At 43.1% G+C, this 15,012-nt stretch overlaps 1 protein-coding gene across 3 annotated transcripts in view; it reads left to right on the top strand.

Annotated features, from left to right (window-relative positions):
- Positions 1-15,012, top strand: part of GALNTL5 (polypeptide N-acetylgalactosaminyltransferase like 5) — an 86,486-nt gene that overhangs the window by 60,081 nt on the left and 11,393 nt on the right. For all 3 annotated transcript variants that reach the window (XM_047763688.1, XM_047763691.1, XM_047763689.1), the window contains 2 exons: positions 6,488-6,737; positions 13,544-13,661. In XM_047763688.1, coding sequence (XP_047619644.1) covers positions 6,488-6,737; positions 13,544-13,661 — 368 coding nt within the window. The remainder of the gene's footprint in view (positions 1-6,487; positions 6,738-13,543; positions 13,662-15,012) is intronic.

Raw genomic sequence — 15,012 nt, 5'->3', positions numbered from 1 at the left:
TGCCGTAGGTGCGGCCCTGAAAAGACAAAAGACGAAAAAAAAAATTGTCAAAGTTAAAAATATTTCAATCTTTCAATGCCAAGGTACGTACACGATGTGTGATAGACACAAATTAGCATAGAAAGAAAGGCATATTTTTGTTTTTGTTGTGATTGTGTTTAATGGTATGCAAATTGTTAGTTATTTGGGAAAAATTTTTAATCTGTCTCATACCACATGGCAAATAAAGTCTAGCTGGATTAATAATTGTATTTTTAAAGATCAAAGCATTAAGTTGTTATAAGAATATTTAAAAAATAGAAAACATAGATTAGTAGTTACCTGTTCCATAAAGAAGAAATTTCAATGCTTAAAACTAATAGACTTAAAAGTTCTCATTACAAGAAAAAAAATTGTTTCGTAACTGTGTGTGGTGATGGATGTTGACTAGACTTACTCTGGTCATCATTTTGCAATATCTACAAATATCAAACCATCACACTGTCCAACTGAAATTAATATGTCACGCCTTTAAAAAATTATACCTTAAAAAAAAAGAATGGAAGAAACAGAACTTACTACCTAAGATGAAGAACTACTATAAATAAAAAATGATAAAATCAAATAACAGTAGGCTAAGGGAAATAATATAACTAAGATAGATAAAAATATTCTTACGATGTGAAACATACATACAAAGCCATTTAATGATAATTAAAAAAAACCCATGACACTAGTACTTAAATGGTCAAAGAAATGAACATTTCATTTACAAATGGCTAGTCAAAAAAAAAGCTCAACCTCACCAATAATTTTTAAAACATTAACCAGAAATTGTTTACTGCGGTGAGATAATATACGTAACACATATAGCATGAGACCAAAATGACCATCTCGAGGTCATTTAGCACAGTCACATGTGGGGCAATCACTCACTCCTATCTAGTTACAACATATTTTCATCACCCTGAAAGAAAAACCCCAGACCCATTAAGCAGTTTCTCCCCATTTCCTCTTCTCCCAGCCCCTGGCAGCCACCCGTCCACCTTCTGTCTCTGGATTTACTTATTCTGGATATTTCATACACTTTTATGTCTGACTCACTAGCGTAATGTTTTTGAGATTTCTCTACTCGTGACACGTGTCAGCATTTGTTTTTGTTTTTTCATGGCTGAATAATATTCCATGGCAGGCCGGTAGCAGTTCTCCGTTCATCTGTGGGAGGCCTTGGGAGCTGTTTCCAGCTTTTGGCTATTTCTAAGGAGTATGGCTGCAGGCCTGCATTACATGTCTAAGTTTGAATCCTTTTTAAAGTGTACCTAGGAGGAGAATTTCTGGGGCACGGGGTAATTCTGTCTCACTTTTTGAGAAGCTGCCAAACTGTTTTCCACAGCAGCTGGACCACTGACATTCCCAGTGTACCAGAGTTCTGATTTTTCCACATCCTCATCAGTGCTTGTTGCTTTCCATCTTTTTTGTTTTGTTTTAATTCTAGCCATCCTAGAGGTATATGAAGTGGTACCTCACTGTGTTTTGAACTTGCATTTCCTTAATGAGTAATGATGTAAGAATCTTTTCAAGTGCTTGTTGGCCATCGTACTTCTTTGGAGAACCAGATGTTATTTTGCACCTATCACATTAGCCAACGTGATTTGAAAATGTTATGTAATAATGTTATAGAAGCTATTTTAAGTGAAAAATGCCAAGTGTGTGTGCTGCTAACGGTACGAAAAACTAGGTATGTTTTCAAATGGTACTTTTTAGCTCAGTTTTGATCGAGGCATGAAAACAGCAGATGTTATCTTCCAAAGTGAGTTGTCAGACACGGTACCATAAAGAAATTTCAAAATAGAGGGTCTGAGAAGCAGTAAGAGAACTCAGCTCCGTGGAGTCGGATGGTCAGCATTAGAGATGGTTTTTAGGGAAAGCCGCTTGCTAAAACCTGACATGAATTTTGCATATTGATGTGAATGTTGAGTATTTAAATGAATTTCCTGTACTGGGGGCTCAGCACATCCTCAGACAGCAATACCACAAAACCAGAAACATACTGGGGGTGAGGAGAGATGCCCTGCCGTTGGCGTCTCACCTGGGGGTCGCAAGGGTGAAAGAGGAACTGCGTGGCCAGCCGCGGATACAAGGACACTTGCTTTTGTGTTAGTACCTGTTCTGATGGCAGAATTTGCTCAGGCAATGGCTGTTTGGGTAAGAGAACAGTAAAAATCATCTTCGATCGTGTCCAATGGGATTTATCTAGAAGGATGGAGATCTCAGCAGAGAAGAAGCTAGGGTTAGAACCCAGGATCCTAAGGAGCTGAGGTGGGAGCCTGTACCGCCTGAATAGAATGCATTAGCCCTGTTTATGGGAACGGCAGAATCTACCAGGGATGGGAAGGGGGTGCCAGCCATACCGTAGGAGAAAGAGTCAGCTCAGAGAGAGATATCCCCCCCCCTTTTTTGGCCACACCCAAAGCATATGGAAGTTCCTGGGCCAGGAATCGAACCCATCGCACAGCACTGACAGACCTGAACTGCTGCACTGACACCAGATCCTTAACCCACTGTGCCACAAGGGAACTCCCTCAGAGAGATCTCACCAAGAAAGAACTCCCCCATTCACTCCTCTCTTACCCGACCTTGGCTTTAGCAAGGTCAGAAACCACAGGACCACAGGGAGTAAGCTGAGATAGGAGACCAGTAAGAAAGAGATAAAATTTAATCCAAAGGCAAGTGACCTTCCCACAGGGTGACCTAGTTGTGCCTGAAGAGACAATAACCGGTTCTGCATGCAGTCGGGGAAGCTTTGATCATGACATGGGACTGGAAATTCTAGTTGCTGAACTGAGACATTTTTCAGTGTCAAGTGTCTGAGACAAATTTCCATTAACCTACAAGTTAGCAGGGAAGTCTTGGGGTGTGCTCTGGTTTGTAACCAATGGCAGGATAAAGGTAGATTTCCCATCTTCCCTATAGATTTAAAGGAGCAAATTTGGGGTTTCCTTTGTGGCACAGCGGAAATGAATCCTACTAGGAACTACGAGGTTGCAGGTTCGATCCCTGGCCTCACTCAGTGGGTTAAGGAGCTGGCATTTGTTGTGAGCCATGGCCATAAAAAAAGCCAAAAATAAATAAACAAATAAAGGAGCAAATTTAAGCTGCTTTTCCCAAGTCCTGCTTATTCAAGGAATTGGTAGCACCAACATGCATGAACATTTTCTTAGACATGTGGACACGATTTTGGATGGATGGATAAGAAACCGGTGATCTGAGCTGAGGGATGAAGGTTAGGTCATTTGTAATGATTTAAAATTCTGTTGGAGGCCTGGGTGGGATTGGCCACCTGCCAGTGCTCGGTCACCTTCCGCTATTCCTTTCCATCCCCCACCCCTTCTCCACGCCACAGTAACTGCGCCTCCGCTACGTGGGAAAACCTTTGAATCCCAATCACCCAGTTTTAGCTGGAAGCAGGCACTCGGGAAATGTCTACTGAACAAGTGAACGTGAATTTCTGAAGGCAAAAATTGTGAGAAACTCCTCTCCTGTTCTCCATGGTTTGCTGCTGTGGTCTCTAGAAAATGCACAAGGTGGCATTTGCAGGATATGGACTTCCCAGGCTAGGGGCTGAATCGGAGCTGCAGCTGCTGCTCTACACCACAGCCATGGCAATGCCAGATCCGAGCCACGTCTATGACCTACACCAGCAAGGCTCACAGCAAGGCCAGGTCTTTAACCCACTGAGTGAGGCCAGGGATCAAACCTGAATCCTATGGATACTAGTCGGCTTCATTACCCCAAACCACAACGAGAACTCCACATCGCATTCATTTCTGTGTGACCACATGTTATTCCACCACTTAAACAAAAGGTTTTTATTCCTCATGCAACAAGTGGTCATGTAAATGCATATCAAAAAGAAATTTTCGGGAGTTCCCATCGTGGCGCAGTGGTTAACGAATCCGACTAGGAACCATGAGGTTGCGGGTTCGGTCCCTGCCCTTGCTCAGTGGGTTAAGGATTCGGTGTTGCCGTGAGCTGTGGTGTAGGTTGCAGACGCGGCTCGGATCCCATGTTGCTGTGGCTCTGGCGTAGGCCGGTGGCTACAGCTCCGATTCGACCCCTAGCCTGGGAACCTCCATATGCCGTGGGAGCGGCCCAAGAAATAGCAACAACAACAACAATAACAACAACAAAAGACAAAAAAAAAAAGAAAAGAAAAGAAATTTTCGGAGTTCCCGTCATGGCGCAGTGGTTAACGAATCCGACTAGGAACCATGAGGTTGCGGGTTCGGTCCCTGCCCTTGCTCAGTGGGTTAACGATCCGGCGTTGCCGTGAGCTGTGGTGTAGGTTGCAGACGCGGCTCGGATCCCGCGTTGCTGTGGCTCTGGCGTAGGCCGGTGGCTACAGCTCCGATTCAACCCCTAGCCTGGGAACCTCCATATGCCACGGGAGCGGCCCAAGAAATAGCAACAACAACAAAAAAAAAAAGAAAGAAAGAAAGAAATTTTCCTTCCTTTTAAAAGATAAAAAAATTTTAAATTAAAAAAATAAATAAAATTCTGTTGTGAATTGTATGTAAGAATACCAGTTGTATTTTATAGTAAAATTTGGAAGATGTACCCTTTTCAATATGACTCTTTCCCAATGATTTTAACAGTTTTATGGAGCTAGAAACTCACATACCACGCAATTCACCCATTGAACGTGTACACGGCAACATTTTTTAATATAGTCACAGGGTTGTGTAACCATCACCACAACCTAGTTTTATTTATTTTTTATTTTTTTTAGGGCCGCACCCTTGGCATATGGAGGTTCCCAGGCTAGGGGTCCAGTTGGAGCTGCGGCCACCAGCCTACACCACAGCCACAGCAACTTGGGATCCGAGCCTCGTCTGCGACCTACACCACAGCTCACGGCAACGCCGGATCCCCAACCTACTGAGCAAGGCCCGGGATCGAACCCACAACCTCATGGTTCCCACTCGGATTCATTTCCACTGCGCCATGACAGGAACTCCACCACAACCTAGTTTAAAAACATTTGATCCTAGTACCAAGAAGCCCCATACGGATGAAGAGGCTTCATTCCCCATCACCATTCCCCATCACCCCACCCCCTCTGCCCCCCAAACCCTAAATAACGACTAATCTATTTTCAATTATACATAAATGTACCTATTTCAGAAATTTCACTGAATAGAGTTAAACAATATTTTCAAGTTTCACCCCTGGCTGCGTCGGTACTTCATGCCATTTCATTACCCGATAATACTCCACTGGGTCCATACACCACATTTCGTTTATCCGTTTATCCACTCATGCGCGTCTGAGCGGTTGCCACTCTTCGGAATAAGGCTGCAGTGAGCATCAGGGTACAAGATCTTATGTGATGCTAAGTTCATTTCTTTGGGGTGTCTGTATATCTGGGGTGTGTGCTAACTCTGTGTCTCACTTTTGAGGAACTGGCAAATAGCTTTTGAAAGTGGCTGCAACAGTTTACCCTCCCATCAGCCGTGAACAAGTCTCCCCAACACTTGCTACTTTTGCTTACAGCCACCTTAGTGGATGCGAATTCAGTCCTAGCTCACTGCGGTTTTGATTCGCATTTCCCGGGTGACAAAGGATGCTGAGCTTCTTTTCAGTGCTGATCAGTGATGTGTGTAGCGTCTTTGGAGAAATGTCCATTCAAAGCCTTTACCCAACTTTTAAAAATTTCATAGTCACACCCAAGGCACATGGAAGCTGAATGAATCTGAGCCCCAGCTGTGACCTACGCAGCATGTCCACTTGTCTCAGGACAGTTATTGAAAAAAAAAAAACACCAATTTTTCCCCATTGAGTTGTCTTGGTACCCTTGTCAAAAATCAATTGACCATAAACGCTTGGTTTATTTCTGCACCCTCAAGTCTATGTCCTCGGTCTCTAATTATCCTTAGGCCAATATCATAATGTTTTGATTATTAGAGCCTTTTAGTAAGTTTTTTTTTAATCGTTATTTCCCCAACACAATTTTTTTTCCCCACCGTACAGCAGGGTGACCCAGTTACACATCCATGGACACATTCTTTTTTCTCCCATGATCTTGCTCCATCATACGTGACAAGACATAGTTCCCAGTCCCACACAGCAGGATCTCATTGCCTTTTACTAAGTTTTGACATCAGAAAGTCCTTCCACTTTGTTCTTCTTCATCAAGATTGTTTTAGCTACTTTGGGTCCCTCGCCTTTCCCTATGAACTTTAGGATCAATTTCTGTAAAAACAGCCAGCTGGGACTTTGACGAGGATGGAATTAAATCTACAGATTGAGATGGTGGCCATTTTCATAACACTAAGTCTTTAGACACAGGATGTTTTTCATACTTCCCTATGATTTTATGCTGGCTCTAAGAAAAAGTCTAAACTCTGCACCTGAATTTTGAGGTCCCTTCCAATGTGACACTGCCCGATCTAGGTTGGCAGGTGTTTCATACATGTGCACTAACACTGGCCTGTTTTGGCCTCCCCAGGGGACATTCTGGTGTTCTTGGATAGCCACTGTGAGGTGAATAAAATCTGGCTGGAGCCCTTGCTGGATGCCATCGTCAAGGACCCCAAGATGGTGGTGTGTCCTGTCATGGACGTCATTGACTATGTCACCCTGGAGTACAAGCCCTCTCCCGTTGTAAGGGGCGTTTTCAACTGGCATCTACAGTTCGAATGGGATCGTGTTTTCTCTTATGAGATGGATGGACCAGATGGACCTACCAGACCTATCCGGTGAGCTTTCTTCTGGTAAAAGAGGAAAAAAATAGCACATATGGATTGAGAGTGGGACGGGGGACTTACAGAGACAATTATGATTTCTCTAGCTAGAGAAATATTGTATCACTTGTTTTTCTTTTTAAAAGTCTATAGTAATAGAACTTGGTAGGTTTTGTTTCTTTGATTGAACGTGAGCATCTTAGCCTGGTTCAGAATACCACCCTGGTCAGCCTCCCTCTCATTTCAGATGTCCTGTCTTGCAGATGTAGCTTTGGTTCTCGGGAGCAAGTTGCCTGTTGAGCAGTGATCAAAATATTAACCCTGAGGATAGCCCAGAAAAATTCAATGTCTTTGCCCAGCTCATTTATAAACTATTTTTCCAAGTGCTTCCATCTGTAGTTTGACAGGTTGAAATGAATGTGATTCTCCTAGATGGTGAGTTGTGGAAACTATATTTCTCAGTGTGAGAATACATGGAATATTATGACGTCTAACTGCATTGATGAGGCTGTTTCTCAAGAGACGTCCTCACATTTACTGATAACTTTGCCACGGCTCACTTCTCTTTTCGTGTCAACCTCTTTGTTTCACAAACCATGAGTCAATTTTCTTTTCTTTTTTTTTTTTTTGTCTTTTTGCTATTTCTAGGGCCACTCCCGTGTGGCATATGGAGGTTCCCAGGCTAGGGGTCGAATCGGAGCTGTAGCTGCTGGCCTACACCAGAGCAACTCGGGATCCGAGCCGCGTCTGCAACCTACACCACAGCTCACGGCAACGCCAGATCCTTCACCCACTGAGCAAGGGCAGGGACCGAACCCGCAACCTCATGGTTCCTAGTCGGATTCGTTAACCACTGCACCACGACGGGAACTCCCCATGAGTCAGTTTTCGAACACCACCGCCTAGCAAGTCCTTGGTCTTTGCCTCTCTTCTAGTTTAGCTAGAGCTGTGTGATCTGCAACTGATTTTTGCAACTTGTTTCTTTATCTGTAAGTCTGGAGAATAACAATGCTTTGCAGGGCTGTTATGAGCATGACATGACTTTGAGAGTTTAGAATAATATCTGTTCAAGTGCTACTTAGATGTTAGATATTTAATATTATTCTTATAGGCATATCCTGGATCTTTCTTCTTCTAAATAACCAGATAGCCTTCTCTTTGGCCAAAAGCTGGGGCCCACTTCGCTTCTACCAGCTTTGCTCCCTCCACACCCACTCTTGGACGTCATCAAGAGCTTCAGTCCTTTGATTTCTCCTTTTACTCGTTATGGTTTTCTTTCTGCTTCTGTAGTCTAGACTTTCTGATCTATAAATTCACGTCTCTTCTTACCAACTTCATCAACTGCCACATCCCACCATCCTTCTGCCCCCGTAGCCCTGAAAACCTCCAACCCTGGTTCAATTCCACGCTGCATTTCCTTTGTTCCTTTGAGAGATGTGAACCAGTGCTTCTAACACGGATGGCGTCCAGCCTCATTCTGCTTGCAACCCCATCATCCACTCGTTCCCCGAAGTGGGTATTCCAGTTCCACTTGACTACGTCCCTTAGTCCCCATAGCTGCCCCTGCCATGAACCCCTATTCTTAGTAAAGCCACCTGACCTCCTAATTCAAGGATGAAATAAAGCCTATCTAAGAATTGGCAGGAATCATTGGGAAATTATATAGTACTTTATATTAGACCCGTAATGGGATATGGTGCAGCCCTTAAGCACGACTACATATGAACACTTACAGCCATTTTCCAAATCTCCCATCCCTTCCCTAATCCAGCGGTTAACCAGCTCCAAGAGACCCATCCTTTGTGGTGACTTCATAGCACATCTGTCCATCTCTCTGACAGTCCTGCTGGCCCAAGCCATCACCACCCCAGATTTAAGTTCTACACCATAAGGGACAGTCTGGCCTGCAGCTCCTCCTCCCATTCCAATCTCTCTGTTGCTACATCGATTTTCTTAAAACCTTGCCTTGCTCATGTCACCCATCGTGCTTATTCTCTCTCTACTGCCTTTAGGATTCTATACAGATTCCTTCATCTAACCTCCCCTGTGTGTGACTCTCATCTTTCCTCTGGACCAGCCATCACTTACTAGCTCTTTAGGACTGCCACAGACAGCTGCACAGGCTGTGCACTGCACATTCCCAGAAGGTACTATTCACATAAACTGCAGGTGATTAGTATCCCTGGTCTTGTGCATTAAGGCAGCCCTTAGCTGGGCCAGTTACCTCTCAGCTTCAACTGTGAAATGGTAATGATAATAATAATACCTACCTCTCTGGATTATTGAGGGCATTAAATGGTCCAGTACTCATAAAACACACAACTAAATGCCTGGCACAGAGGAAGTGATCAGTAAAAGTGGTAGTGGAGTTCCCATTGTGGCTCAGTGGTTAAGGGGCCCAACTAGTATCCATGAGGACTTGGGTTCAATCCCTGGCCTTGCTTAGTGGGTTAAGGATCCAGCATTGCTATGAGCTGTGGTGTAGGTCACAGATGCGGCTTGGATCCCATGTTGCTGTGGCTGTGGTGTAGGCCAGCAGCTACAGCTCCGATTCAGCCCCTATCCTGGGAAACTCCATATGCCATGGGTGTGGCCCTAAAGAGGCAAAAGAAAAAAAAAGTATAAGTGGTAGCTATTGTTAATGTTACAGGCTTCAGAATGAAAAATAACAAAGATATACTTCATTTAAATAAAACTTAATAAGTAAAAATCCTGATTTACTCAAAAATTTTAAAAAAGCATCAATCTTTTGAGTTCGTCTCGTTATTTAAAATGAAGTTGCTTTTAATAAGCAGTAGCTATATCATATTCCATTTACCAAAAAATAGATTTATATTTTTTGTAATATTTCTATACCTCACATATTCAGTACTTTTTAGGCTCTAAAAATTTCAGTCTGGAAATTAGATGCCTGGAGTTTCCACTGTGGCACAATGGGATCAATGGTGTCTCTGCAGGGGCTCAGATTTGAACCCTGGCCCAGAACTTTATGTGCCCAAAAAGAACAAAAAAATTGGATTCCTGATATTTAATTGCTGAAAAGTAACATCTTTGGAACTCTAGTTAATGTATATATATTTGTACATGCTTTTTGAAAATTTAGCAATATAGATTAAAATTTGTATAAATATTCCCATTCTTTTTTTTTGGCCCCACCCACTGCATGTGGAAGTTCCCAGGCCAGGGCTCGAATCCGTGCCATGGCAGTGACCCTGGAGAAAACTCCAAATGTTCTTATTCTTATGTACTAAGTCTACTTTTTATAATTTATCCTTAAGGCGTTGAGAGATAAGTCTAGAAGTATATATTGTATCAATATTTATATTAGTAAGAAAATGAAAACAATGTAAATGCTCAATATTGAAATGGTGAAGGAGCTCCTTTGGGGCACAGTGGGTGGATCTGGCATTGTCACTGGAGCAGCTTGGGTAGCAGCTGTAGCACAGGTTCAATACTTGGCCAGGGAACTTCCATGTTCTGTGGGTGCAGCAAAAAAATGTGTGTGTATATGTGTGTGTGTGTATATATATATATAAATAAATGGTTAAAAATTGTATCCATGTTTTGTAGAATGTTATATACTTAATGTTCTTGAGTCTAGTTAACTAAAAAGGAAAACTCTCACAATATGTTAAATTTGAAAAATCAGGCCATAAAAAATTTATATCGGTTTAACGTAGAATCTAAAATTTAATACATGGAGTTCCCTGGTAACCTAGCCGTTAAAGATGCAGCATTATCACTGCAGTAGCTTGGGTTCAATCCCTAACCCAGGAACGATCCCTGGCCTGGAAACTTCTGTATGCCATAGTTGAAGCCAAAGAAAGAAATAATATATATGATATAAATCGATACCAATAAATATGATATACATGATACAAATGAACTTACTTATAAAACAGAAACCAACTCACAGACATAGAAAACAAACTTATGATTACCAAAGGGGAAAAAAGTGGGAGATAAATTAGGAGTTTGGGATAAGCAGATACAAATTACTGTACCTAAAATTGATAAACAACAGGTCCTACTGTACAGCACAGAGAACTATATTCAGTATCTCGTAATAACCTATAATGAAAAGAATATGAGAAAGTGTGTGTGTGTGTATGTATATATGTGAATCACTGCTGTACACCAGAAACCAACAATGTAAATCAACAATACTTCAATTTAAAAAAAAACATGTTGGTAAATCACTTTGCTGTGTAGTAGAAAATTGACAGAACACTGTAAACTAGCTCTAATGGAAAAAAATAAAAATCATTAAAAATAAATAAATAGGGAGTTCCCGTCATGGCGCAGTGGTTAACGAATACGACTAGGAACCATGAGGTTGCGGGTTCGGTCCCTGCCCTTGCTCAGTGGGTTGAGGATCCGGCGTTGCCGTGAGCTGTGGTGTAGGTTGCAGACGCGGCTCGGATCCCACGTTGCTGTGGCTCTGGTGTAGGCCAGTGGCTACAGCTCCGATTCGACCCCTAGCCTGGGAACCTCCATGTGCTGCGGGAGCGGCCCAAGAAATAGCAAAAAAAAAAAGACAAAATAAATAAATAAATAGGAGTTCCCATCATGCTCAGTGGTTAATGAATCCAACTAGGAACTGTGAGGTTGTGGGTTTTATCCCTGGCCTTGCTCAGTGGGTTAAGGATCCGGCATTGCCCTGAGCTGTGGTGTGGGTCGCAGATGTGGCTCGGATCCTGAGTTGCTATGGCTCTGGTATAGGCCGGAGGCTACAGCTCCAATTAGACTCCTAGCCTGGGAACCTCCATGTGCTGTGGGTGCGGCCCTAGAAAAGACACACACACACACAAAAAAAAAGAAAGAAAGAAAGAATACAGGCATGCTGTGATGTCCCACAACTGAAAACATAAAATGATTTTATCTTATCAACTATTTCCCCTTTCCTTTTCTCTGCTTTGCATTAAACCCCCTAGAAAGAGTTGTCTGTAGGAAACAGACTTGTGGTTGCCAAGGGGGAGGGGGAGGGGGGATGGCTGGAGGAGTTTGGGGTTAGCAGATACAAACTATTATATTTAGAATGGATAAGCAGTGAGGTCCTAGTGTATACACAGGAAACCATGTCTTATCTCTTGGGATAGAACTTGATGGATGATAATATAAGAAAGAGAACGTACATATATTTATAACTGGTCCCTCTGCTGTACAGCAGAAATTGGCACAACATTGTAAGTCATCTATACATTAATAAAAATAAATAAATATAAAAAATTTAAAAAGAATAATTTAAAAAACCCCAAAGGATAGAGTTGTCTGTATCACTGTCTCCCGCTCTGTTAAACTCTTGTCTCAAACTCGCTTCAGTCAGCCTTTGCCCTCAACTCAACTATGGCCTTCAATTTTTGTGTGTGTGTGTGTGCTTTTTAGGACCACATCTGCCCCACAGGGAGGTTCCCAGGCTAGGGGTTGAATCGGAGCCACGGATGCCAGCCAGAGCAACACAGGATCCTTAACCCACTGAGCGAGGCCAGGGATCGAACCCACAACCTATGCACCTTGTCCACGCTGCCGGACTCTTCCTTCTCTTTGGCGTGCATTCCTCCTCGGCCTCCAGGCAGCCGCGGCACCCAGGTCTCCCTCCTGTGTCACCACTTGTTCTCTCCGTCCCCTCTGCGGATTCCTCCGCTCCTCCCCGACCCCTCACTGTCGAAGTGCCCAGGGCTCTGTGCTCGTCACACCCCGCACCCCCTCCCTCGCTGGGTCCTTCTCATCCATGGGGACGGATGCCACGCAGAGCCAGACTGCCAGCTCCAGCCTCCGACAACACCGGCGAGCTATCCCGCCGCCTCCTGGTGGTTCTGACTCGTGATGGCCCTGCTCCTCCCTTTGCCTGTTGATTAACAAAGTTATCCCTAACACATCAGAGTTGCTTGATGTATATATACTTTTTGAAACAAGCGAATGAATATATAATCATTTTCAAATTACTTAGATATCATTGGGCACTATTTAGTCCACTATTGATGGACAAGAAACAACAACAACAACAACAAAACAGATGCATGGTAGGAGTTCCCTGGTGGCTCAGGGGGTGCTGTCCCTGCTGTGGCACGGGTTTGGTGGCTAGGTGGGGAACTTCTGCATGCCGTGGGTGTGGCCAAAAAAGATACTTTGTAACATTATGGTTTTCCCAGAAGTAAATAAGACGATTCACTTAATGCTTTCAGAGAGGGAGAGCTCTATGAGTTCCCCGTTGTGTGCAGCGGAAATGAATCCTGCTAGGAACCATGAGGTTGCACATTGGATCCCTGGCAGCATTAGATCCCTGGCCTCACTCAGTGGGTTAAAGATCCCAGCATTGCCGTGATCTGTGGTGTAGGTTGCAGACATAGCTGGGATCCCACATTGCTGTGGCTGTGGTGTAGGCCAGCAGCTGTAGCTCTGATTTGACCCCTAGCCTGGGACCCTCCATATGCCTTGGGTGTAGCCCTAAAAAGCAAAAAAAAAAAAGGAAAGAGAGGGAGAGAGGGAGATCTCTAAACTCCACTATCCAATCATCATCCCCATGGGAAACTCACATGCTAAAGATAATTTTCCATGTCACCAAAACAAGACTGTAGAACAGATTGCTTACAAAATTTAGTCAGAACCAAAAGCTCTTGTTGCCTACTTGGTGATTGTTATGGCTTTAACTTGGAAATTTTACGTATGTAAATGTATATTAAGGTAATTTTGGTATTGGTTAATATATGAGTATTTTCTAGTTTCTAACTCTGTTGTCACTAATGTCCAATATAATTTTGGCAAAAATGCCTAATGACTGAATTTACGGCATCAATTTCATATATATGTGTCTCTTTTAGGTCACCCGCGATGGTTGGAGGACTTTTTGCTATACATAGGCATTATTTTAATGAAATTGGACAGTATGACAAAGGCATGAATCTCTGGGGAGGAGAAAACCTGGAACTTTCTCTAAGGGTAATTAAAGACTTTGTGTTTTAAATAGTTACCTTTGTACATAAAAAGTCGAATCGAATTTTAAGTCACTTAACATGCTGTGACACTATGCCATTTCCCTACACAAGCATCTGGTGCCACTCAGGCATCACATGAAAGAAGTGACTTATGAGGGTCCTTCGAGAAATGGAAAACCTTTAGCAGAATGTCAAATTTTCTTACCATATGTCGTTTCTAATGTATGGTATGCCAAATTAATATCATCTTTTTCATCTATCTTTGGAACCGCTTCTTGACTCTCCTGATTGTCTGGGTGGGTGTAGTGTGGTGGCAAAACACAGGATTAGAAGGTAGGGGACTTGGGGCTACCAAATATTTGGACTCATCTTGCCCATCTGTCAAGTGAGAGGAGCAGGTAGGAGATGTCTACGTTGTCTCCTAACTCTTAAGCCCTGAGCTGCTCGCCACCACACAAATGCAACTTGAAAGCATTCCGGGACGTGAAAGAAGCCAGACACAGAAGGCTACCTATGGATGAGTCCTCCATAGATACAGAAAGTAAATCCGTGGTTGCCAAGGGCTGGGGGAGGAGAGTGATTGCGAACAGGTCCCAGGTTTCTTTGGGGGATGGCAAGAATGTTCCAGAACTAGATGGTGGCAATGACGGCACACCTGTATGAAAATCACAGAGTTGTCTACTTTAGAAGGGTGCATTTATGGTGGTGCATAAATAATATCTCAATTAAAAATAATAGACTTGACTTTTAAGAAATCCTGCAATCTTAGACCACTGGACATTAGCCAGGAGCGTGAGTCCCAGCCCTACCGCTCACTTGCTCTGTGATCTTGCGGAATCATTCGCTTTTCCAGGCCTCACTTTCCTCACCTGTTAAATAGGAATACATAAAAATGCCATTCTCAGAATTTTATCAAGACGTAACGAAATAATTGGGGTGGAGAATAAGGTACAACATAGATATTCCTGGAGGGTCTGAAGAAAATAGTAAGGTATGACGGTCAGATGTGTGTCATGTTTATCATAAGTAATTTTTTCGTATTTGACTAAATTTTGTAGTTTTGGGGGATGTTTTTTCTTTTTTTTTTTTTTTTTGTCTTTTTAGGGCCACACCCATGGCATACAGAAGTTCCCAAGCTAGGGGTCCAATCGGAGCTGTAGCTGCTGGTCTACACCACAGCCACAGCCACGCCATATCCGAGCCATGTCTCCAACCTACACCACAGCTCACAGCAACACCAGATTCTTAACCCACCGAGCGAGGCCACATGTCAAACCCACGTCCTCATGGATACTAGTCGGGTTGGTTATCGGTTATCTCTCAGCCACAATGGGAACTCCAGAATTCTATGGATT

This window comes from Phacochoerus africanus, chromosome 16, assembly GCF_016906955.1.
Source record: "Phacochoerus africanus isolate WHEZ1 chromosome 16, ROS_Pafr_v1, whole genome shotgun sequence".
Lineage (NCBI taxonomy): Eukaryota > Metazoa > Chordata > Mammalia > Artiodactyla > Suidae > Phacochoerus > Phacochoerus africanus.
Note: the sequence above shows the minus strand (reverse complement) of the source record. Positions and strands in the feature narration are given on the sequence as shown.